General features: G+C 40.7%; 1 protein-coding gene across 13 annotated transcripts in view; it reads left to right on the forward strand.

The window, feature by feature from the left end:
• The window catches only part of mef2d (myocyte enhancer factor 2d), a 66,371-nt gene that overhangs the window by 3,750 nt on the left and 35,871 nt on the right, over positions 1 to 26,750 (forward strand). For 12 of the 13 annotated variants that reach the window (XM_082149173.1, XM_082149166.1, XM_082149175.1 and 9 more), the window contains exon 2: positions 19,940 to 20,375. In XM_082149173.1, coding sequence (XP_082005299.1) covers positions 20,322 to 20,375 — 54 coding nt within the window. In that variant the 5' untranslated portion in view covers positions 19,940 to 20,321. Of the gene's footprint in view, positions 1 to 8,448; positions 12,265 to 19,939; positions 20,376 to 26,750 lie in introns of those variants that run through there. The other variant, XM_082149171.1, reaches the window with a different exon arrangement.

A 26,750-nucleotide genomic window follows, 5' to 3' on the forward strand; every position in this document is an offset into this window, starting at 1 on the left:
TTTTTGTCCTTAAAATGAAAGTCAATGTAATCCAAAACAACATTAAACCCCAGTGAATCATCAGTGGTATCTGATATTGCCCAACATTTGATTGGAAACAAATCCACTTTAAGGTCACAACGCTGCTGATTGAATTAATTATTATGGGGAGAGGGGAGCCCTTCCCTGCCCTTTCCTATTCAAAATGGCCTCAGTGTCCTTACTGACCATGTGGCTGTTGGAGTAGGGCACGGTGAAGGGCTGAAGCTCCTCTGAGAGAACACAGCCCTCCTTCCCTGTGTTAATCTCTCCTCCAGCAAGCTCTTAATTGAGCCGCCATCAGCTGATCTAGGGGTTAAACATCAATTAAGGTAATGAGCAGTGTGAAAAGAGACCACTGAAGATGAGGGCAACCCTTTCCCGCTGCAGATGACACGAGATTGGCAGGGGTTCAGACAAGCAATCAGAGTTGCATGTTTTTTAAATGAGCTTTTGAAATGCTAGCTGGCATGTTTAGGCTTTTCAAATTGTGCATTGGTATCTCAGACTTGAGAAAGCAATATTGTGATTTAAAATGATAGATTTCAATAATTTAAATGTATAATTTATTGATTATCGACCATGACATAAAAATAATTGTCTGCCAGTGCATTAATAAATAAAATTGTAATGACATTTCATTAAACTCTTTGAATGCACGCTAACTAATGATGATGCAAGCATTATTTAATGTAATAATGATTAGAAATAATCGAAGAAAATCTATTCTTTTAGTTGTTTCAAGACCCCGTTGTTTCAAGTTCCTGTGTCCTTCAGGCTGAATTAATTTGCTAGATTGACTTGGAAGGCAGAAGGTTTCTGGACTAGTTTTTGCTGTCCAAACAAGGTCTAGAGAACAGTGTGGTTACCTCAATGCTGAAGTACTGGTGTCATCTTACTGAGGAGAGAGCAGCTGTATCCCTTATAAAGACCACCACTCATGCACTCACACAAACACATGGGTTAAAAAGACAAACCACCATTCATGCTCTTGCTGCCTGAAGAGTCCCCAGGTTTAACCTTTGAGAATCTCTTCAATGCCTATGTGCAAATCATAGTGATTTCTACCTCATATTTTTTGTGTCCGTTTCACTGCATCAGAGGTAATTGTATGCGTTCACCGTATTCATTACCACACCACAGAGCCATTTTTCATTTTTATAGTAAGACATAAGCGTGAATAATTGGTTCTCATGTGAACATCTTTTAATCATTTTATTATGCAAGACACCGAATGCATTATGAGGTAAATGATGAAATTGCTGCCTTTATGGTGGTTAACACTTGAATCCTTGATTAATGAACGTAGGAAGCTCAGACATCTGTCATGCTTGGACATTTTCACGCAGTCCCCACGACACTGATTTCCATATCGTGAATCAGACTTATTCAGTTGAGCTCAAAATATGTCATCATCAGTAGTACTGAATTCCTTAAAATTCCCCTTGAGCTAAAAGGATGTGTGTTGACCTCATTCTGGCTATGCGGTTAGAAGGATAACAAATCAGAACCTGAAAAATCTAATTTTGTTTATTTTTAGTTTGGGATTAATCTATGCGAAGCATTATGTTAGAATTCTGCTTCTAAATATGGTGAATGTCTGCTCCTTTCTGAGTGCGTCTGTGTGGATATTTTGGTTCTTGTATGACGGAGGGGTTTAGTCGTCGATTTTATCCACATTACTTTTTTTTTCTTTTTTTTTCTGTATTTCCTGCTCAATGTAAGTGTTAGCGAATGAATCCTATTGCATAAAACCGACATGTGTGGAGGTTACCACAGCCATGACCTACATAAGTGAAATGTTGTTTTGATATTCACATGCGTAGCATTTATTTCATGGATGAGGTTTCAGTGACATTTGTTTTGTTTATTGAATAAATTGCTATACTTAAAGGGATAGTTCACACGAAAATTTTAATTCTGTCATCATTTACTTACCTTCATGTCATTCCGAACCTGTTCCGACTTTCCCTTTTCTGTAGAGCACAAGAAATATATTTTCTAAACTGTCTCTTTGTTGTTGTTGTGTTTTCGTCCATACTGTGAAAGTCAATGGGGTCCAGTGTTGTTTTGGACCTTATTTACTTTCATTATATGTTCATAAAACTCTGAGACAGTAATATGTTTTTCTTTACCCATCAGCTCTCTGTCAACGTCTGACTCTGTGTGCTTTTTCCTTCCAGAACAAAGCAGAGCACTGTCATCTTGTCAGGTCTCGTCTGGTGTAACCTATGCATACCCGACAGAGATATTTCCCTTGGGAACACACACAAAGTCATTTACTGCTGCCTTGTACCTGATTCTGCAGCGTGATGTAGGAGAAGATAGAATAAGATCCTAATGATTTCAATCCCATGTTCATATAAAGACAGAGATAACAGGAACTCTTCCTCTGTTCTTCCTGTCAGTAACTGGCTTACTAACGATATACGACCTAACATGGAGATTAGCTCTGCTTCACGTTCAGGGTTATTCAGGATACTTGAGTTAAAAGGGCTTCATCTTCGTAATGCAAATGAAGATCTTTTTAATGATATCTGAGAGCTTTCTGTCCCTCTATTGACAGCCTACTCAACTACCACTTTCAAGCCCCAGAATGCTAGTAAAGACATAATATAAGTAATCCATGTGACTCCAATGGTTTAACCTCAGTTTTATGAAGCGTCACGAGTGCTGTTTACGTAAAGAAGAAATATTATTTACAAAATATTAATCTCTAAAGCGCGTTCACGAGAGCACCACGATGCATGTGTGTTGTTGACGCGAGAGCAGACATTGCGTGAACTTGCGTTGGAGATTAGCCTAATATTTAGTAAATAAAGTGTTAAATTATGTTTTTTGTACAAACAACTCACTTACATTACTTTATCAAATTTAGGTTATAAACTTGGGTCACATGGATTACTTTTAAGATGTCCTTACTACCTTTTTGGGGCTTGAAAGTGGTAGTTGTGTAGGCTGTCAATGGAGGGACAGAAAACTCTCAGATTTCATAAAAAAAAAAAAATCTTCATTTGTGTTCCGAAGACAATGGAAATTTTACGGGTTGGGAATGACATGAGGGTGAGTAATTAATAAAAAAGTGAAAATTCTGTCATCATTTACTCCCATCTCATGTTATTCCAAACCTGTATGACTTTTTGTTCTGGCAAAACAGCAAAGAAGAAGATTTTGAAGAATGTTAGTAAACAAACCAAAATATCTTCATTGATGTTATTATGAAGAAAGAATGTCATACAGGTTTGAAACAGCATGAAGGGGTGTACACAAAGTGCATTATACCTTTAACTCAGACGTGTAACAGTCAGTAAAAATGTAAATCCACAAAAAATTTGTGCAGCTTTTTTCATCAGCATTAATGGCCTGTATTTTGCAGCACTTAGTAACACCGATTTTAACCTGTAACAAATGAATGGGCTTCAAAATTCTTTGAAAAAAATCTCTGAAGTAAAATACACAGCACAGTGTTGTGTTGCTGTTAGCATGACGGGACGGAACGAACAGGCTAACTGGGGCTAACGGGGTTACAGTGGCGTGAGAGCAAGGGTTGGCCATTACTCCAGCACAGCTGAAACAGCAAGCATTGGAGCCAAGTGCTGAAACGTACACCCCTCCATCTCTCATTTCGCTCCTGTTCTCTCTTTCTTACTTCAGCCTTTTGATCTGATTTCTTGCCAATTCTTTCTCTCTTTCTCCCTAACTGTAGATGGGGCCAAGCACTGCAGGTACGTAGGCCCTGTTGGATTCATTAGTATTCTGACTGGGGCTCTATGGTGGCCCCTAGAACTGTTTGAAGGGAAGTTGAGAAATTTGGCACACAGATTGGGGTGGGACTAAATAGTCATCAGACCAACTTTAGGGCCTCACATTCAAACCGTCAGCTACATATTTATATAGAAAAATAGCAAGATTATGTCAAGATCCCACTTCATGCCCTCTTCATATGTATCAGTAGATGCAGAGTCCAATAACTTCTCATTTGTCATGGACAGCCATGTTACTTGTCGGCTATTTTGAATTTATTGAAAACAATTTTTTCGCTACTCCTTTCAGTCTTCATTCAGTTTCGCTCAAAAAATCTAAGGGCCATGTCTGACAAAAATGATCGATTATAGGGCACACCCGGGGTAAAAAGCGCATTTGACTTTATTCTTCTTCAAACCACTAGCTTGCACAAAAATTCACCTCAGCACTTTTCTTAACAACTGCGTTTGACTATGCATGTGGAAATTTGGCTGATCCTTGACGCCATCGCGGACAGAAACGCAAAGTTGATTCTGTGCTAATTTCATCTGATATTTAATGTTTTTTAAAAATGTTGTAAATTTATTTAGCAAATGAGAAGCAATACAATTATTGACTATATTTTGAGACTAAGGTCGTGTAAATGTTTTTCAGTTTTGTTCAAGGTAATTAAAGCAACAGTTATTCAATAACGGAAGAATATGTAAAAGTATGGTATTTGGGGTAAAAGGCGCCCCTGCTGTTGGGTCTAAAGGCACAATAATTTACATGATAATAAATAGATGGCTGACTTTTTCCATTTGTTGACACAACATGGTTAGGTTCAGATGGTAAATATCATATATTAAGTTTGTTGTCCACCTTAGAGATAATCATATTTAAAGGGGTGGGATAATGCTCTTTTCACAAGATTTAAAATAAGTCTTTGATGTCCCCAGAGTGTGTATGTGAAGTTTTAGCTCAAAATACCCCACAGATATTTTTATATAGCATGTTAAAGTTGTCACTTTTTAAGGGTGAGCAAAAATGCACCGTTTTTGTGTCTGTCCCTTTAAATGCAAATGAGCAGCTGCTCCCAGTACGGGGGGCGGAGCTACAACAGCTTGTGTCCTGAAAATTTCAAAACCTTTTTTGTTTATGTTTAAATTTATGTAGCTGATGTGGAGTTAACTATCTTCTAATCATTGATTAGCATATTCTGTCATGATAATCTATAAATCGCGTTCCGGGGGGCGGGGTTTATGTAAATTTTAGGGTTAGTAATGTTACTAACCCGGGAGGAATGTTGTGTAGTCCCTACCAGCCGTTTGTTGTAGTCCTTAAAAAGCGATTTCTTTAAAAGAAAATATCTCCCTTTGCTTTGAACTTTGAGCATCGTGACTTGGCAGATGTTGTTTATGCTCAAACATCAACATTACACACAAAAAAGGGAAATCATAATCAACCAGGGTGCCCCTTTAAGAATATGCTATTGAGTCTTTAACCCAGTGTGGGATAAAAAATAACTTGCCACCTCATACATTTATAAAAAATTTGAACAAAACAAGCCACTTTTCTGATTTATTTCCACACCAAATCTGTGTCTCCATCAATGTTCAATAAAACTTTTTTTTTTCTGCAATCATACACTATGGGAGTATTGAAAAGCTGATTTTCCAAGGTGTGCCTTTAGCCCCGTTGTACCCTATATGTTCAGAATTATTTGCTGATAAGACGTTAACAAATTTGACATGAAGTTCTGCAAGAATTGAAGCAAAACTAATGCTAAGAGCATTAAAAGTTTGATTTCAGACAGACTAAAGAGATACTTTGTTCATCCAGCATGACTACAACCATAGTCTGTACTTTATTGCCAACAAAGTAGTTTGCTTACAACGATATCTAATGGTCCAAACTTTTCAAATATTTATTTATGCTTCAAACTTTGTAATTTAGCTGACATTTGAGTACAGTTCAATATAGATGGTGTGCCTAGGGTGCATGGCCTTAGTAATTGCTGCTTGCAGCTGTATTTCTCATTATTCTGCTAACTTACTTGCTGCTGTCTCCTTCTCTCATGGGGCACTAGAGTTCTATGGCAGTACAGCTGTGGTTCTTGTCTAGGGCCATCTGCACACATTGTCTCCTTCGCTCTTGAGGCTCAGTATGGCCGATCTCCGCTATGTTTTAATGGAAGATTGCTGGCTGGCCTCTTCTCATCACAGGAGATGCAGGCAGCAGTATGGAGAGCCGGGAAATATGCCAGAGAGGGAGGAGGGACGGAGAAAAAAAAATCCCCTCTTTCTCCTTCCAATGTGACACACTTAGTGTGCGTGTCTTTGAGTGTTTGTGAGTGTTTACTCATGTGAATATGCACACTTCTCTCAGATGGAGCTCTGAACGCAATTGTGCGCTTGGAACTACAAGACCCAGTCGGCCAATCCGAACTGGCTATGGGATATTTTGTTTGTAGAGGTGTATATGATAAGGTTTTATTTTTATGAGTTGGATTTAATTGATTAATTAAATAACCGTTTTTTTTTTCCCTATAGCTGTCTCTCTCAGAGAGAGCTCTTCTTATCCCACACACATGCTAACACGTGAATGTTTACGCATCTTTTCCATGATCTGCCTTAAGCAAGGATTTTGTGAATCTTAACCACTACATGTTTTCTTCTGGGGATTACATTCAATGTTTATATTATTCAAATGCTACATACACACTCCTACAGTCCATCTTGAGGGCAGCAGGCAGCACTTTTCTTTCTTCTTTGTCGTCTTCTCATTTTGCTGTCTTCTACTTTGCAAGTCTTTCTGAAGTGCTTGTTACAGAGCTTTTAAAAAGGCTGTTGTTCGTTTATAGTCTACGTTTGAGTTTTAATGTTTTAAGAGACTTTTTAGACTTCTATTTACTTCTTAGTGCATTAAAAGACACATTAAAATGTGGTGCTTGTATTTAAAAACTGGGATGCCTGATACACTACTGAAGAAGAAAAAACAGTAATATTGTGCAATATTATAATCATTTAAAATCATTTTCTATTTTAATATATATTAAAATGTAATTTATTCCTGTGATGGAAACATTACTTCAGTCTTCAGTGTCACATGATCCTTCAGAAATTAATCTAATTTGCTGTTTTGGTGCTAAAGAAACATTTCTTCTTATTATCAATGTTAAAAAAAATATGTGTTATTTAATATTTTTGTGGAAACTGATACTTTTTTTCAGGATTCTTTGATAAATAGAACATTTCAAAGGACAGCATATGTTGAAATAGAAATTTGGCACATTGTACATTTATTTACTGTCACTTTCTATCAATTTAAGTCACTTTTTAACATTTATATCACCATCTTTCGAAGCGATATTGAAAGATTATTGTAAATATTTAATCCCTTAATCACTGTATCTCTATACTATTGGTTCCAGCGCTCTTAATGCTGGAATGAGATGCTGTGTGCATGTAACCAATAGTTTTTAGTGTGCTTTATGTATATATAATTAGGATTGGGAATCAAAAATCGATTCCAATTCTGGAATTGGATACTTGTTATAAAATATATATTTTTTTTTTTGCTTATTGATTCCTGTGTGCACATTTTTAATGTGGTTTTAAACCATTTAAACGCAAGCAGACGCAAAAGAGAACTCAATTCGGCACTCGTGCGCTGTTTTTGTGCTGGGCACATCCGAGCGCGCACACAAAAAGCCATCCCTCATATAGTGCACTAATTAATACTGAATTGAGTTCTCTCAATAACTCGAAGAAAACGTATGTTAACTGTATGTTGGATCCGTTTATTAGTTCTTAGAGTGACAGCAGGCTTATAAACCTGCTGTTGTCGGTTTCATTACTGTTAAACAAAGGATTTTTGTTTTGTTTTTTTTGTTCATGGTATTCAGCTGCAACAGAATGTTTTGCAAAAAGACAGAACAAATATGTTTGATATCTAAATGTTTGACTTTTCGTCAAGTATTATAGATTCATAATGTCGGCCATAACATGAAATGTAATCGGTTTAATCCCAAACAAAACCTGTTTGTCTCTGCTCTGACACATTTGACCTTTATTTTCTTGCTTAAATGGTTCTCTAAATTACATTTATTAAAGAAACCATTTTCAGTTACTGAGTGAAAATAAAAAAGTACTTCAGAAGGCTGGCATGGCAGACTCACGTGACTCTGTTGCCATCTGAACATTTTGCTTACTGCTTACACAGTGAATAGAAACATTTGCTGAGGTTATCAAAGACTCAGACAGAACAAGGAGATTCGCTGCGCTGAGGAAACCGAGAGGAAGAGCGAGGGAGACGGGGGAGGCCGCCATCAGAAATAAATAAGCTGCGGTGGAGGAAGGGTTTATCACAGTTCCTGTGCGGTACAAACAGGTGTGCCTGTATATGTGTGTGTGTTTGATTCGAAGTGTAAAAAATTCAGGATGAGAAGAACAAGGGCTATGTGTTGGGGGTTGAGGGGATGTATAGAGTTAAAGAGGCTGTGCCCTTCCCACCTGTAGCCTGTCAGCTGTTGCCTGTTGTAACGTCAGCTGTTTCTGAGAAGCGTGTGTGTGTGTGTGTGTGTGTGTGTGTGTGTGTGTGTGTGTGTGTGTGTGTGTGTGTGTGTGTGTGTGTGTGTGTGTGTGTGTGTGTGTGTGTGTGTGTGTGTGTGTGTGTGTGTGTGTGTGTGTGTGTGTGTGTGTGTGTGTGTGTGTGTTTGAGAAAATAAGTTCCTTTGAGTGTTCAGCAGGATGGCAGAAACTGTGTGTGTGTGTGGGCCACTTCTCTCATGTTAAATATCTTTTGAGAAATTGTTTTTATTTTTTTAACACCTGAGCCCCATCACTCCTCGCCCTCCAAAACATTGTAGAAAGAAGACATCACCTCTTACTGATGACTGATGACTCTTTGTCAGTAATGGCCCAGACATCTAGTCATGTCCTTGACTGGTTTAGACTATGATCTGTCCAGCACGTGGAAATCTGTAGTGATATCAGTTAGGCATGCGTGATATATTGCCGGTTTTAGAGCATTTTTACATTTATTGATTAGACTCGATGTTGTCGATTTAGTTGTTCATGCTCATTTCCTCTATTTTTACAGTTATATTACCTTTGCAATCATCTAATGCTTACTTAAAGCTAATTTTTAAAAATGCTAATAATGTAATAACACTTTTAAATATAATCGTTAGCAAATCTCAAAATCCATATTGTACATAACTTGTTGTGATAACTAGATGCATTTGTAGAGATTGATTTGAGGTTTTTCTGTTACTTTTAATAAATTTGGACAAAATAGTATATCATTTTGGTAACACGTTACAGTAAGGATTAATTTGTTAACATTAGTTAATATGAACTTACAATGAAAAATAATTCTAAACAGTTTATAAAATTTTTAAAATCAAAAGTTGCATCTGTTAATATAATTTAATGGACCTGAGCTAAAACAAACTAACAACGAACAGTTATATTTTTATTAAATATTATTATTATTATTATTAAATATTAATTTACAAAGATAATAAATAAATAGATACTGTAACACATGTATTGTAGGCCACGAAGTAACTAATAGGACCTTATTGTAAAGTGTTACCAGAATTGTAATATTGGTTATCAACCGTAACATAGAATAATAATTTTAATCATAATTATCAGCATATAACTTCAGAAAGAATTTTTATATTGTTGCTAATATGAATAATTATAGAAATATAGACTGTAAAGCAGGCAAATAAAAACAGTTCAACTTTAAGGATGTTAATTGGGATTACACATTTACATTTGCAAGCACATTTACACCTTCATTTAATGTGGTCAGAATCTGTCTCAGGCCACCTCCAAATTTCATTGATCAGATCACAGAAAATGCGTATTAATACCAGGTGAAAATGGGGCCATAGAGAATTGTGGACGGGCTCTTTTGATTTGAACTAGTAAGCAAACACCTAGCAACTCCTTTGTAACTTGCTACAACACCCTTAGCACCTGAATAGCAATGCCTTGACAAAGTTCTAGGATTCTGTTGGCAAGTTTTACATGCAAAATTTGGCTTTAAAATGCATTTTTAGGGCACAATATTGTCTATATTCCTTCACGTTTCAGTTGTTCATTTACTGTGAGAATATTGGCCAAACTCTGTTTAGCTTTACTGATTTGGAATAATGGTTTAGCATGAATTTTGACTTGTGCCGGTTCAAGAGTTGTTTGAAGGGTCAGAGGAAATGATTTCATATTGTGGCAACGTCTTTTCGAGTGGCAGCTGAAGGGGCTTTAGCAAAGACAAGCAGGTTGCGTTGTCTGTTAGGACTCATCTAGCTTCTCTTGAACTTTCCCCTTTAGCTGTGACCGTCTGTCTAGGCTGGGAGATAACGTGTTTCTTTAAATTACAGAGCGTTTAGAGATGACAAAAGGGTGGAAGATTCTTTTCAGCACATTGCTCGTATACCAGGGCATGAGAACATGATGCATTTTATTTCTCAGATGGATGAGTTGGATAATTTGTCACTGAGGGCCACTGAAATGTTAAAGTACGTCTAGATGAAGATTGTAACATTGACATTTATGTGCAGTCCTCAACTCAAGTAATTTGAATCGGACAGGCCTTGTACTGTTATTTGGTCTGGTTGGTTAAAAGGCCACAAGTGCGCAGCTGTTCCTGGTATGGGAATCTTTTTATGACAGTGCGTTTTTGTGGAAGGGCATATGGAAAGACGCAATGGAGTAACTGACTTTTTTTTCATCCCAGACCTCATACATGAAACTCAAAATTCCCTGAAAATCACCCTCCTTCCTGATTTTATGTTAATGCAGTTGAATTTGTATGATGATTCACAAATAGGGGAAACGAAACACTATTTGCTCATATCCTGTGTTAAATCTTCGTTGGTTCATATTCTGGAGCATTTAAAATGAGTTTACACAAGTTGTTCCATAAGAGAATTAATGAACAATTTAAAAAGTTAGGTTTATTAAAAATAAGCAATTCAATAAATGTGCTGCCAACCTTTTTACTTGCCCCATTACAAAAGAATGATCAAATGTAATTTTTAAATGTGCAAAAAAACATTTTCCTTACTTTTTTTTTGTCTTACATTTTTCGTAGAATTTACATTTTGCAACAAGCTGCAAATGATACAACTATAATTTATCTCCATAACTTCATTAATTGCTTTTTTGCTGCAAAACTATGGCATACAATATGAAAAAAAGTACTGATTGGTTTTTACTTTCGCTTTCAAGACTGACAATTAATTTTTGCAATTTCGACAAAACCTCATCTACAGTGTTAGCCAGCTAGTTAACATTAGCTGTTGCTACGTGCACTTTGCTTTAATAGAAGTTGTTGAGGACACTGTCTCCAGTATTCAGATTAAAGTGTTTCTACATTGTTGTGATGTTTAGTGTTATTACATTTTGATCCCACGACTGAATATGCGTTTCTTGCTCTAAAGAGAGCAAAAGATAATTAACAAGGAAACAGGATCTTAGCAGACTGATGACCAGTCAATGGTTTTTGTTGTTTTAGCAATTGTGTTCTCTTGATTTTGGCTTGGGTGTGTTACGTTTAAGATGTTTGTATATTTTCCCTGACTAATGGCAGATTTCCAGCTTGATATAGCATAGGGAGGGTTTAATTTCCCCCCTTCTCTTATCCAAAACATTTATCCATATAAGTTACTCTTTGTGGGAAACCACAGTGTCCAGACCTCCCTCTCAACCCGTAACATTCTCAGTGCCAGAGCGTGATTTGTGCCCAAAATGTTTTTTGTCCCTCCCATTGGAAACTCATTGACATTGCAGTTTTACAAACCCATGACCTTTGCATTCCCACACCCCCCTGAAAACCCTTCTGAGATTTTGAGGTCAGGAAAGGGCGAATCTTCAGTTATTTTTTTTCTTGGGGGAAACCGTTATTGTTCTCTCAAAAAGACTGTAGGCTTAAAAAAAAACAACTAATTATGTGTAAGTTTTCCGTACTAAATGTAGAGCTACCGTTCTGGATTTTTTGGAAAAGGCTCCAGCGTGGTGTGTCGCCTGCAGCAGCTTTGGACCCAAAAAGTTGAATTTCCTACAGCTGTGACAGGATAGATGTCGCAAGGGGGTGTTGGAACAAAAGGTGTGTAGGCAGCTGCCATGACATTTAACACACACATGTATAGGCAGGAGAACAGAGGATCTGACATACTGACAAGCGTCCCAATCCTGACACCCATCCACCCTCTCAATTACATCCAAAGACACTGATGGATTGAAGGCAGTTGCTAAAGGCATATTAGGGCAAAGGGTGAGGGTGGGGGGGTCTGAGAGGAGGGCTGGGGGTCTGAGCGCTCGGCATTAGAAGCTCATTGCTGAACTGGTCTCCACTGTCAGCCAGGCACAGGTCACGGGACGAGCAATGCTGTAGTCCACTTGGATTGTATTTGTTGCTTGATCAGGTCAATGCAGAGCAACTTTGGGCACATGAGACTGTGAGGATCGAATCTTGAGGCTTTTTGCTCATTTCTACTTATAAGGGGTAAGAAGGAGCTTAATGTGATACCAATGACGCTACTTTAAGCTTGTGTGACGCGAAGATTAATTTAATATTGTTTCATTCTTGAACGCTTTAGTTCTGTGGCATTCTTTTTTTTTCTTTTTTCTTTTGCGGAAACTGGAGCAGTGATGTCCTGAAATAATTGACTAGGTTGTTTTTCAGATTTGTATATTCCGTAAACGTCACTAAGAGATCAGGTTGACGAACAATGTATTGCCTTCAGGGTATTTCCGAGCGTTGAAGAGTGGTGTGGTGTGACAGGACCATGTGCTGTACTGCATGACAGCTTCACTCTACACGCAGAGCAGTTCACATCTCTGTCTGCCTCTCTCAATCGCTTTCTGTTAGTGCATTCCTTCCTTTCAGGTGTGTTTGAATAGGAATTCAGTTGCATTTTGTTATAATGTTTAATGATTTCAACAGCAGTTTTAGTCTTAGTTCAATATAAAAACAAATGCACTACTGTTTAAAAAGTTTGTGGTAAAAAAAAATATTCAGCAAGAAACCGAGACATTAAATTGTTCGAAAGTGACTCTAAAGACTTCTTTTTTTTTTTCTTTTTTTTTTACGACATAGACTTAGCAGAGAGGGATAAAAATGAGATTTGAAATGTAAGTACAGCTGGACCAAAAATAGCTTTGCTTTATTTATTAATTTTGTTACTTTACTCACATTTAACTAGTTATTATTTCTTTTAATAATCTGTAAATCACATAATTTGGTAGGTCTCCTAAAGAACCCAACAAAATTATTTACTGGGAAAGTAACTTATTTAATGTATTCTTTTGGTTTTGGGATAATAATTGAACTTTTCAAATAAAAGCAGTTCATTTTACGACGAGACTTGTTTAGACATAGACAAACACAAAGGTGATCTCGTATGTAAATATTAACAGGAAAGAATGTGTGTATGTTTATAGTTGCGAGTGTTGTGGCGTATCACATTATTGTGTCTCGTTTTCTGGCATAACTTCTCTTTCACCCTTGAGCGTTTTTAAACAGAAACAAGAATAACATATTTCCTTGTCTAGCATGTCTCCTGATTGTGATTCCGATATATTACTGAACCAACAAGCTTATCGTTTGTTTGAAAACAAAAAAAAGGTTTGTTTTGTTGTGTAACCAACCGCTTGCATGACGTGGTCATGACGAACCGCTGGCAACACACCCTGCTTTCCAATTGTCACATTGATGTCACCAACGTTAGGCTGCGAGGGAAGGTGTGTGCGTCTCCAAGACCTTTAGTGGCGGATGGGGGTCATGGTGGGTGAGAAGGGTAAGGATTTACCAGACCCGAGAAAAGCATGTTAGCCTGCATGTCGGGGTTTGGAGACTCATGCAGAGTTTTGTAGCAAGATGCACTCGAGTCTGTTCGGCTGTGTGGCGGTACTGTAAACTGACAAGTTTGACCACATTGTCCACACTGTTGATGGAAACGATAAGCTGGTGTAAACAACAGACTATAGAACTGAAGACAACACACCAGACAAATGTGTTACTTCTGTCCACAAGTATTTAGTTTGTCAAATGAGTCTGACTGAGTGATACCAAAAAAAAAAACCCCACATTTTTAGGGCTGAAAGTGGTAATCTAGCATTGTAGTTTGCTTTCAGATTTGACAGGACGACAGCAGCGGTGTGATTCACAAGACCACGGATCCATTACACCCCTCCCCCTGAAATGCTGTCCTTGCAGTGCTCTACCTACCGCCTCCCCCACCTTAGGGATTGGGTTACGCTTGTGGTTTGGCAGACATTACGCCACCCATCTCCTCGCTCCTGGAGAAGTTCCAGTGACGGCTCTCAGCATCAAACGCCTCCGTATCATCAGAATACGTTGTGTACTGGACAAACGGCTGTGTTGAAAAACAGAAATCATGCGCTGCGGTCAGCAGCCGAGTAGCCATATTGGACAGGGTGAGTTCCTGCCGTGCGGGGAGGTTGAGTCAACAGGCTGGAAATATCCTGCAGTTGGTGCTGGCAGTACTACCCCAAGGTTGGAGTAAATCGCTGGAGGGTCTCACAGGGCTCCATTTTTGCCCCAGTTTTTGAACAGCACTCGGCTCAAATAATCCATTAGGGTGAGGGTGTCTCCTCAAAACACAGGTCTCTTCTTTTGTCTTTTGTATTTTTTTGTCTTTTTTGTGAGTCATTAAGCTCATAAGCTTGCTTTGATTTCCTCCGCTCCAATACAATTTTGGGAATTGTGCTTAAAATCAACATGAAACGTTATTTTGCTTTCATAATAAGAGATGCACCGATATTAACGTTCTGGCTGATAGTGATGTATCGATTAATTATTTTCATAATTTTCTGATTTTTGGCTGATAAATGGCCAATTCTATGCTATTTTGTCAAAATTAATTAAAAATAAACAAAAAACAAAAAAAATTAAGTGAATTTGAAAAATGGATATTCATTTTGAGATATTTAACAGTGTTATCAAATTATTAGTATTTTTACACATTTTTGAAGATTAATTTGACTGATACTGAAACTAATAACAGCTGATAAACTGATATGGTACCAAAATATTGTCCATCCCTATCCGTAATGTGATTTTGTTGCCAATATTTCGATTGGCATCATCAGTTCCAATTTCTACTGACAACTTTGACAATGGATTGGAAACAATTAAATGTTTTGTAAAATACATTTATATTTCAGTAAGTTTGTGAAATGAAATTTTCACTTAACATATATATTGTAGTCTATTGGTTCTTTCCAGAAAGCGGTTGTTGAAATGTTGGTCACCATTTACGTCCATTATACTTTACATTCTAGTGTCACAGCATATCAGTCTTCTGTAGAGGTGCCCATTGGCACGCTTAGCTTTTTTTCTTAGTACAAAATGACTTTTATTGGCCATGGGACTGCTAAGACATTGCCGCCGGTGACCGAGCTGTGGTCATGGGGCATTTTGTGTAGCGCCAATGTACGGGAAACTATAAATGGCCGAATTAAACAACTCCCTGTCCCAGTCGGTGACCTCCCGCTCTGTGCTGGGAAGGTGATGGATTTCTCAGCGCAGCTTTGGACCTGGTCCAAGCCCAGTTCTGGCACGGTCTCTTATCTCCAAGCCCCAGGCCACTCTGCCTCTAGTTACAGGCAGGGATAACAAAACTGGACTCTCTCACACACACCCCGTAGAGGAGATATGCTTACACACGCAGACGCGCTCACGCAGAATACCATATGCCCACACATGGACGAGGGCAGCGTGCGCTTATCCCAGCGGACCTCTGGTACTTCAGAGTCCTTGCAAGAATCACTGCTGTCCAAACGTGTGGGTCTGAGTTGCTCGAAGATGGAGGATTAATCTATAGAGTGAAAGGTCACCAACTCATGACTTTTTTTTTTTCTCTTGGGTTCTTCTTCACTAGCAGCTTGTGTCTTTGTACGTGTTTACACCAAGGTGTTTTTTCGCTTGTTTGCAGGCCTGTGTAAATGTTGTTTTGCTTGTGTTGCACGCTAAAGCTTGGTTCCGCAGGATTTCCTCCGTGGTATGAGCAAAGCCGCAACTCAAAATTATAACACCTTCCCCTGTATGTGTGTGTGACAGCTGCATCGTACAACAGCTCACCTTTGTGCGCTGAAGGCAGTGAGAAATTACTTCTGCTGACGTGTGTGCGTGGTGTGTTTGTGCACTCATGTGCATAAATGTGTGTAAATGTATTGTACATCAGTTTATTTTTATGAGCGGGATTAATTTTCAAGATAAGAAGGTGTTTGTCTCCGTTGCAGGGGGTTCCCCTAGTATTGAAAACAGAAAGGAGCTGATGTTTTATCTGTAATCTTCTTTGTTTTTCTTTATTGTTTATTAGTGGTGCTTAATGTTCATATTTGGGGTAGAGATCTGAACAAACCCTAAGTATTAAACTTTGCCTTGTAGTGCTTTTATTTTTCTCAGCAATCAGACTTGGAATTTTAACCTGGCGGTTGATAAACCGCATTAAAAAAGTGATTGGACTTTCTGAAGGAGTAACCCATGCAGTATCTGGACTCTATTGACTTGTAGCACGTCCTACCAACCGCATAGCAATGTGCTAAAAACAAAATTTTATGCAGATTTTATTTTAAATGTTTACCTTTTTTTTTTTTTTTTTACTAATGCTATGCAAAAAATAAAATATTCTAATAATTTATTATTCATGTATTTAATTTATTTATTTTAATAATTCCTTGATTGTTTTATTTATATGTGTTAAATTATTCCATTAAATTAAATATTTAATTAATGTATTAAGTTAACTTTGACAGCAAGAAATTTCCCCCCTTGTTTTTTTGTGGACACCCTAGCACCCTTTAGTAGGCCCCTGGGCCCCAGTTTGAAAACCCCTCGATTAAAAAGAAATTGATCAATTAAAAGCATTATCAAACGGTACTTCATGAATTCTCTGCGGTTAGAGAGTCTGACTGTGAGGAACCGCAGTCTGAGGACACTTTCCAGGTCCCTCATGAAGCAACTGAGATCAGAGCTGGGAATTAGCCCCTCTCAGCGCTCACAGGGTGAAAGGTCAAACTCCGACTCTCATTGCAGATAAAGAAGTCTTTTCATGTGTTGGCCCCGCAGACCAAAACACACACAAACTCCGAGTTGCTTTGAACTAAAGCCTGTGCTGCTGATGGCCTGCCGCGGAAATCTTTCCTGTCGACACATCCTCTCCATTTGGAGACAAAAATCGCACGTAAACATGCACACACACACACACACACACACACACACACATTCAGTGTTTTACTGTGAAAGAAGAAGTGATGAAGACGTGAGCTAGTGCGTTCTGACCTTTTCTGTTGGAACAAATAAAAATGACAGTGAATATGTAGTCCTGGATGTCTTTCTCAGTTGTTTGTCATGAAATAAGAACACTGAAGTTCGAGGAGTGCATGGCTTTTGTTTCTTTAGTTTACGTCCTTTTTATTATCTCTGATGAACGATATACCAAAAGTCATTAATTTCCAATGGAGCGAAGTATGGGAGCCACATGAAGTTACTTTACTTTGAATATGTGGAATTTTCAAGCCAGATTTGAGCTTCGGTTGCATTGAAATTTGAACTTTTGCAGCTAGATTGAATGCGACCGCCAGACTGGATGTTATGGTAATAGTTTTATGATTAATGCAAATTTTTTCTTTCAATTCAATGTATTGGATGTGGATATGGATATATTCTTTATTCGTTCATTTTAACATGATGATTTTGTGAAGGGTAATGGCAGCTTCACGACCATTTTGAAAGTTGAGTGCGACTGCCACTAGGTGTCCAAAAGCATCAATATCGGAGATGTAGATGAATATCACAGTTAAAAGGTGGTTCCTGTTCACGTCTTCCTTTTAACAAACATTCTTTGTGTTTTTTCCGTGCAGCCATCACCTTGCCATTGTTCAAATGCCATAACTACGCAGTTATGGGGCAAAAAATTGCAGTAATTTTTGTTGTTGTTTTATTCAGTTTACTTGCGATTGTAATGGTGATGTTAATTTCCTGTCTGTTGCTCAGACAGAATAAATAGCTCAGGAGAGGTCCTACTTTTGCGTTCTCACGGTGCCATCGGCCAATCAGAATTGTTATGATGTAATTCTAACACGTTAAATCGAACTAACGGCGAACCTTTAAAAGTGTTTACTTTACCAGAAGGAATTTGTTTGGCAGGAACAAGGTGGAAGAGCTTTTCCAGTTGCTCTTTTGGTTACTCTGGACTACACTTATTCAAGAGGCCTAAAATTGACATTAAGTCTGGACTGAAGGGTAAAATATGGGCTTTGTGCTGATCTTTATTGCATGGAAGGTGGCAAGGAAATGACAGCTCGTAATTCAAGTTGTTCAAACTCAAATTGCGCACTTAAGATTGTCTCCGAGCATGTGCACTCTGACCCCGAAAAGGGGAAATGAGGAAGTTTGCAGGCCTTCCTGATCAGGGAGTCTGCTTGTGTCAGCAGTCATGTGTTGATGTGTGAGCGTGAGTGTTGTACAGTCTCGTTGTATATATAGAATTCTGTTTTAAGCCCTGGGTTGTTGTTTTTTTAATCGAAGGCAGAGATAATAATAGCATGTTTTAAAATTATCTTGCCCCATATGACAATTCTTAGGCAGCAGTAAATGTATTCATGCAGCCATTCATTCACACACGCACACAAACAAACTTGTGCCGTCACGCTTCAAGGCATCTGTTCTCACTGTTTGTTTCTACATGTTTCTTAAATTATTATTATTACAAAGTGAAAAATGACCTTAACCTTCAAACGCAGCTAAAATACTCATGTTGACTAAACGGCTAAAAGGGTGACTTATTTGCGAGAGAACACTGAGAGAGCTGTTGGATGAACCACTCAAGCACAGAGACATTTCAGCAGGTGTTTTTCTGCAGGTGAAGATGCTTTAGATCTGTAAGCGATATCAGCGTCAGCGGTTTGTGAACGAGAACTCATAATGCAGAAAGGGTTTTTGCCCAGCCGTATATGTGGATGTCATGCTATGTGTGGTTTGGGGGAAACCCAGCTATGGTGGAGTTGAGGTTTGCCTATTCTGTCCAGGCAAATCTTTATAAGGGTTCCCATGTGAAATTAACAAAATCTGAAAAGGTTTTCTCTGGTTAATATCTTTTTCTAGTATTTAATTAGTTCTGCTAGAAATGACTCTTTGTGAGTCCAATCTCTATAAAACCGAGAAAAAAGAATGGAAATTTACTAACTAGACAGTGTGGGAATCCTAAAGTTTGGAGGCTTGACCGTTGGAGGGTTGAAATTCACCCTTTGCTAAAATATGGGGGTGAGTGACAGAATAATCACAGACCACAGGAATATTTGACAGGCTCACCGGTTAAGGTTTTGTGTTAGAAATTGATTAAGAATAATAATCTTTAATCAAGACTTTTTATCATAAAAGTACAGAAGCAGGTAGCAGAATGTGAGAGAAAAATTCTGCTGCACTTTACTGGGTTGTTAATTTAGCACAATTAATTATATAAAATGTTGCAAATATTATTATACATTACCATTAAAAAGTTTGGGGTCAGTTAGATTGAAATTTATATTGTTTTCAGCAAGAATACATTAAATTGAGCAAAAGTTACTGTAAAGAAATCTACAGTGTTGCAAAAGATTTCTATTTTAAATAAATACTGTTTGTTTGAACTTTCAATTCATCGAAGAATCCTAAAAATAAAACAAAATGATTATGTACTACATAAAAATATTAGGCAGCTAACTGTTTTCAACTGATAATAATAAGAAAGATTTCATTTTTGTGCACCAAATCAGCACATTAGAATGTTTTCTGAAGGATCATGTGATACAGAAGACTGAAATGATGACAGGAATCATTTACATTTTAAAAATTGAAATAGAAAACAGTTTATTTTATTGTAATAACATTCCACAATATTACTCTTTTTTTTTTTCTTTTTTTTTTTTTTACTATTTTTGAATAAAAAAAATAGCCTTGGTGAGCATAAGAGACTTCTTTGAAAAACATTTAAAAACCTTACTGACTCCAAACTGTAGTGTATTTTAGCAAATATCAAATTGAAAGATCTTTTTTTCCTTTTGTACTAAAATTCTTCGATCTTATCATGAAAATAGTTATGTAATTTCATACCCTAATACTTTGCTTCCATACCAGTTTTGTTTTTAAGTTCTGTTTCTCTTTTCTTTCACAGAATTCATCACAAGACCATCATCATCTTCATCATCAGATTTTTCCAGGGGGTTTGGAATCAGAACAGACACCTGTCGGATGACATGCACCCTGAGCAGACCATGATCTGAAGGCCCTACCAGGAGGCCACACACTTTCTTTCTTCTTCCCTCCTTCCTTTTTATATCAGTGGAGGAAGACGGGTGAGCCCAGCTGCCTCAGACAGGTGGCATACGGAGAGAGAGAGAGAGAGAGAGAGAGACTCTCTCACACACACACATCTTCATACATAGAGGCGACTAGTCGCTATTTGTGCTCCTGTAACTGCCTCAAGAAATTTTAACCTCTGACCTCACCACACCCCCAACCTTGCCCCCACCCCTGTTCGGCCAATCACAGCAGCCATGGGGAGGAAAAAGATCCAGATTCAGCGAATTACAGACGAGCGTAACAGACAGGTGAGTGGACAGCCTGAGTGTCTGCAATGACAGTGTTTTTAGTTTAACATAGTAGAATTCCTTTCAGTTTTGATTATGTAAGTGAAAATAATTCATTTCAGGAGCTTTCTCTAAATAAAAAACACACCAAATATACGCAGGAGAGCCTGGAAGTGATTATTGGCATTTGAACTGAAATCATTTTTATTGGTTATGACTCTTGTGAGTTGCCTTAAGTTGAATCTGTAGTTTAGATATCTTGTGCAAGGTAATCAACGTGAGACAAAAAAAATCAAATCTTGCTCCTTCAATGCTTAAAAGTAATTTTCATTGATTTGTAGTTAAGTTGGATTTTTTTTATATGTAAATACTTTCTCCTATATCATTTTAATGGGCAGAGACAAGTACAAATTAACTTCCCTTAGGGTGCTTTTTAAAACATTGTTGTGGTTTTTCAATTTCATTGAGATTTAGTCTTAGGTTTAGTATTTAGTTTTATTAGCGTAATTTTTTTTATTAATCAGATTCGGACGATATTGGATATTAAGCAAATCAAATATCTTTTCATATAGTACTTTATAATGTAATTCCTAAATTCACTTGTTGCCAGGACTATCTGTAGATGAGCACATAAGAAGAACAAGTGTTCATTTGTGCTATTTTGTTGTGGTGTTGGTAATGTGTTCCCGCTGGCTCATCTTCTGCTCTATTTGCGCCCTGTGGTAAAATAGGAAAATCTAGCATATAAAACCAGTTAAATCACAAACTTCATAACAGTATCATTTTGAAAGCTTTTAAAGTAATTTACTGTTCAGATTAGTTTTAAACTCGCCAGTGTGTAGTATTTTCCTCCATGTTTTAGATATTAAAAAGATGGCTGTGAGTGTGTTGGGAATGTGTTTTTGGTCGCAGTTGTGCTGATAGGTGTAGTCACTCTGACCGGACCAGGTGTGCATACTCAACCTTAGCCTGCTTCGCTGTGTCAGCGCTCTCTGTCTCCCTCAGGTGTGCCTGACTAATCAGATTTTTATAAGTTACAAAAAAAGTCTTGCAGTTTGTCTGACCCAGATTAGGCCCCATTTTGTATTAAATATCACTTTTAATTGAGATTTCTTTCAGAAAATGATCTTGCTTTGCACAGCTCGTCCTTTGCACATCCCGGGCGATTAAAGAATTAAAGAGTGTGAGACGATAATCTGAACTACAGTTTTTGCTGTAATAAATTGTGCCTTTTAATTACCAAATTCTTGGATCGAGGCAAGTATAGGAGAGGTGTAGAAGAACAGAGGGTATCCAGAATTGACAGACAGCAGCAGGTGAGAGAGCGAGATCGAGTCTGTGTGTGCGGTAAAGGTCAGTAGGTAAGCATTCGGCCCTGAGGTTAATTGGATCGAGAGAGGAGCGGAAAGAAGTCGGGTCGCTGCGTCTCAACATTCTTCACAATAATAAAGTTGTGTTCTCCTGTTGCCATTGGTTACCTGCAAATTCTATTTTTGAAGGCAATTATGTTTCTGGTGTTTATCCTGGTGCTGGTGTGGAGAGAGGGAACATCAGCTCCCTGATTGTTGAGGTGGAGGAGATTCTTTCAGCTAATGGAAAAGGGCTTTTATTTACAGAGATGCAATCACTGCTCTGCTAACACTGTCAAGCTCTTAAGGTTAAGGAGTCTTGGATTTGAACAGAAAAACTTTTGGTAGCAGGGAGCAAAAAATGGTTGAAAGTTTCCTAGTCAGTTCAGAGAGAGAAGAACGTCTCAGGTTACGACTGTAACCTATGTTCCCTGAGAACAGGGAACGAGACACTACGTCAGAATGACGCTATGGGGAACGCCTCAGGCGTGACAGGTGTCTGAAATCAAGTATCAACTCACGTCAATCATGTTGACCGGCGACAGCCCGTGAATCATCAGCTTGAATGATTAACGCGCGACCTGGATGTATAAAGGGGAGCCTTGCACACATGACAACATCCTATCGTCTGAAGGGACTGTTGCAGGCAGGCCCCGAGGCATGGCAGGGAGACGTAGTGTCTCGTTCCCTGTTCTCAGGGAACATAGGTTACAGTCGTAACCTGAGACGTTCCCTTTCGAAAGGGAACTCTACACTACGTCAGAATGACGCTATGGGGAACGATATACCAACTCCACCATGCTGAGGGGAGTGCATGCCCAAAGGCAGTGACAACTGTCCGAACCAGTAATTAGAAAACACTGGAACCACTCACCCCTAGGTCACATCGGGCTGTCAGTGACAGCACTCCCTACCGGTCATAGCCCAAGCTAATGACCCAAGAGACCGCCAGAACACAGTTAATGGGGGGTATATCTGGGCCAGCTCAAAGGCTTAGGACCACAGCTTCCAATAGAAGGGGTCACTTCTAGGGAGTGTGGCTAGGGGACCCAAGGGACCCCCAGCCAGTCACTATTCAGGGGAGCGTGCCACCTGAAATACCACCAGGCTGGCCTGGTGATCTATACTAAGACACACAGTCTGGCCATAGCCTGTCTGTCCGAGACAGAGCCTCTGGAAGTTGCCTTGGATAAGGCATCCAGAAACCAAAGGCCTGCGAAGCTGGCAGAAACCATTCAGTTCCGGAACACAGAGACGGGATCTCCCGGAGAGTGTGACTCAACCTCAAGAAACGACGGAAGTCGTCCACTCAATCCACGGGTCTACCCAGTGCTCGCTCCGAACACTGGTGAAGTAAGAGAGGGTTCAAACCAGGAAGGTCTACTGAGACCTAAGACCTGATGACCTCCTCATATGGAGAGCTCCAGTACATGAGGGCTCATATCAGGAAGGCCGGTGAGGCCTGTAACCCGGCGACCACAATATGTGGGAGCTCATACTCAGGAAGGCCTGAGAGGCCTGAAACCTGGTGACCACAGTAAGTGGGAGCTCGTATTCAGGAAGGCCGGAGAGGCCTGTAACCTGACAACCACACAATGTGGGGCTACCTTCAGAAAGGCCTAATGAGGCCTGTTACCACAAAATGTGGGAGATAGCTTGAAAGGGAGGCGCCTGTCGTAAAACATTGCGACAGCAAGACGCATCTAGAGTGGGACCCAAGTGAAGAACCGGAGTCTGAGCCACGTAAAAAAGGGAATGAAGCAGAAGCGCATTACCCTTACCATAAATATGGATTCAAAAAAGTACATGAAACGAAAGTGCGTGTACTTATGCCAGTCTGAATCCAGGAAGGCCTGGTGAGGCCTCTAACCTGGCGACCACAGTAAGTGGGAGCTCGTTTACAGGAAGGCCGGAGAGGCCTGTAACCTGACAGCCACACAATGTGGAGCTACCTTCAGAAAGGCCTAACAAAGCCTGTAACCACAGAATGTGGGAGATAGCTTAAAAGGTAGGCGTCTGTCGTAAAACATGGTGACAACAAGACGCATTTAGAGTGGGACTCGAGGTGAAGAACCGGGGTCTGAGCCACGTAAAAAAGGGAATGAAGCGGAAGCGCATTACCCTTACCATAAATATGGATTCAAGAAAGTACACGAAACGAAAGTGCGTGTACTTATGCCAGTCTGAATCCAGGAAGGCCTGGTGAGGCCTCTAACCTGGCGACCACAGTATGTGGGAGCTCATACTCAGGAAGGCCTGTGAGGCCTAAAACCTGGCGACCACAGTAAGTGGGAGCTTGTATTCAGGAAGGCCGGAGAGGCCTGTAACCTGACAGCCACAAAAACGTGGGGCTACCTTCAGAAAGGCCTAACGAGGCCTGTTACCACAAAATGTGGGAGATAGCCTGAAAGGGAGGCGCCTGTCGTAATACTTTGCGACAGCAAGACGCATCTAGAGTGGGACCAGAGGTGAAGAACCGAAGTCTGAACCACATAAAAAAGGGAACGAAGCGTACTGCGCATAACCCTTACCATAAATATGGATTTTTAGAAAGTGCACGAAACGAAAGTGCGTGTACTTCATTCTAAATCCAGGAAGGCCTGGTGAGGCCTCTAACCTGGTGACCCCAGCATGTGGGATTTCACAATGCGTGGGAGCTCACATTCAGGAAGGCCTGATGAGCCTGCATCCTGACATGTGGAAGCTCACAACCAGCGAGGCCTATACCCTAGCGACCACAGTGAATGGGAGTTCACATTCAGGAAGGCCGGATGAGGCCTGTAACCTGACATGTGAAACTCATAACCAGGAAGGCCTAGGAGGCCTGAAGCCTGGTGACCACTGAATGTGGGAGCTCATACTCAGGAAGGCCTATGAGGCCTGAAACCTGGTGACCACAGTATGTGGGAACTCACATTCAGGAAGGCCGGATGAGGCCTGTAACCTGACATGAGGAAGCTCATAACTAGGAAGACCTGCGACCACGGTGTGTGGGAGCTCACATTCGGGAAGGCCGGATGAGGCCTGTAACCTGACATGTAGAAGCTCATCACCAGGAAGGCCGAGGAGGCCTAGAGCCTGGTGATCACTGAATGTGGGAGCTTAATACTCAGGAAGGCAGTGAAGCCTGTAACCTGGCGACCACAGTGTGTGGAAGCTCATATTCAGGAAGGCCGGGTGAGGCCTGTACCCTGATAACCACAGTATGTGGGGGCTATATTCAAGAAGGCCTGGTGAGGCCTATAACTTGACAACCACAGTATGTGGGAGCTCCTATTCAACCACAGTATGTAGGAGCTCCTAACCAGGAAGGCCGGATGAGGCCTGTAACCTGATAACCACCTTATGTAGGAGCTCACATTCAGGAAGGCCGGGTGAGGCCTGTAACCTGGCGACCACAGTATGTGGGAGCTCATATTCAGGAAGGCCTGGTGAGGCCTGTAACCTGGCGACCACCATGAGTGGGAGCTCATATTCAGGAAGGCCTAGTAAGGCCTGTAACCTGAAACCCAGTACGTGGGAGCTCATAACCAGGAAGGCCGGATGAGGCCTGTAACCTGATACCCACAGTATGTGGGAGCTCAGCTCACTACAATACATTACCTGCCTACCAAATATGTCCCAGGCTCTGTACAGGAGACGAGTTCTGAAAAAGAAGAGAAGAAAAAATGTTATTTGCGCACAAAACATTTTCACTCAATATAAAGCCTGCGGCGTGCTTGGAATGAAGCACGCCAGGACTCAGAAACTCAGAAAAACCTAAGTTTTACTGTTTCACCAGCCTGGTTGGAAGGCGCTCCTATCAACCAAGCTGAAGCGGGCCATCAGAGAATTCTTGAACTCATCATGGGCCCTGCCCCAGGCCTGATGTAGGAGGAGCCTGGGAACGATGGTGGTTCGGGGGCAAGATCCAGGGAGGTGATGTCTAGCGTTCAGTCTGAGAACGTTTATTCTGGATCACCTCCCTGAGATCCTGCCTCCTGCGGGAGTTACGCCTCCTGCGCGCCCTGCCCCCTCTATTAGGAGGAGGGGGCGCACGGGAAGCGACACTGGCCCTCTGGGTCTGCCTGTGATCCTCAGACCACGACGGACCAGGCTCTCCCGCCTGCCTGGGCTGAGCCGAGGACCTCCGCGGTATAAAGCTCTTAAATGCCTCAGAGCGCGCCCTCGCCTCCCTGAACTTATCGACCACCGTCTCAACGGAAGGCCCGAAAAGCTCAGAAGGCGAAACCGGCGAATCGAGGAGAAAGGTCTTTTCTTTCTCCCCGATGTCGGCCTGGTTAAGCCACAGATGCCTCTCCGTGGTCACCATAGCCGCCATCGCACGACCGACGGAAACGGCTGACTGTTTGGTGGCCCGGAGAGCCAAATCCGTGGTGCGCCGCAGCTCTGCCATCGCGTCAGGGGGCAGGCCGGCCCCCTGATCGAGGTCCCGCAGCAGGTCGGCCTGGTAGGCCTGAAGGACCGCAAGGGTGTGCAGAACCGCACCTGCCTGACCTGCTGCCGTGTACGCTCTGCCATTCAAGCGTGATGTTGTTTTCAGCGGCTTGGATGGCAGGGTTGGAGCTCCCAGTGACGATGGCCGACCAGAGGCGAGATAGTTAGCCAACGTCTCGTCTACTGGCGGCATCGACACATACCCGTGCTCTGCGGCCCCCTCCACAGCAGCGAAACTGGCCCGCTGATGCAAATGAAGGCGCGCAGAGAACGGGTTCTTCCATGCCTTCTCGATCTCAGAGTGGAGATCGGGAAGGAATGGAAGGCTCGTCCGAGCCGGTGGCCTACGGGTGGGGAGGAACCGATCGTCCAACACACCACGAACAGGTTCCTCCCGGACGCGCCTCCACTGCAGCTGCAGTCTGTTGGTGGCGCGCCCCATAACGTCCACCAGCTCAGCGTACACTGGGCAGGAGGGCTGAAGTGGTTCAGTCTCAACCAGACTGACATCATCAGCAGCCAACTCCTGCCCGGCCCGAAGAGAACCAGTTACAGATCCATCAGAGAGAGACAAAACATCTTCCACATCGACCTGTAACTCACCCTCGTC

This window comes from Leuciscus leuciscus, assembly GCF_965113295.1.
Source record: "Leuciscus leuciscus genome assembly, chromosome: 20".
Taxonomy (NCBI): domain Eukaryota; kingdom Metazoa; phylum Chordata; class Actinopteri; order Cypriniformes; family Leuciscidae; genus Leuciscus; species Leuciscus leuciscus.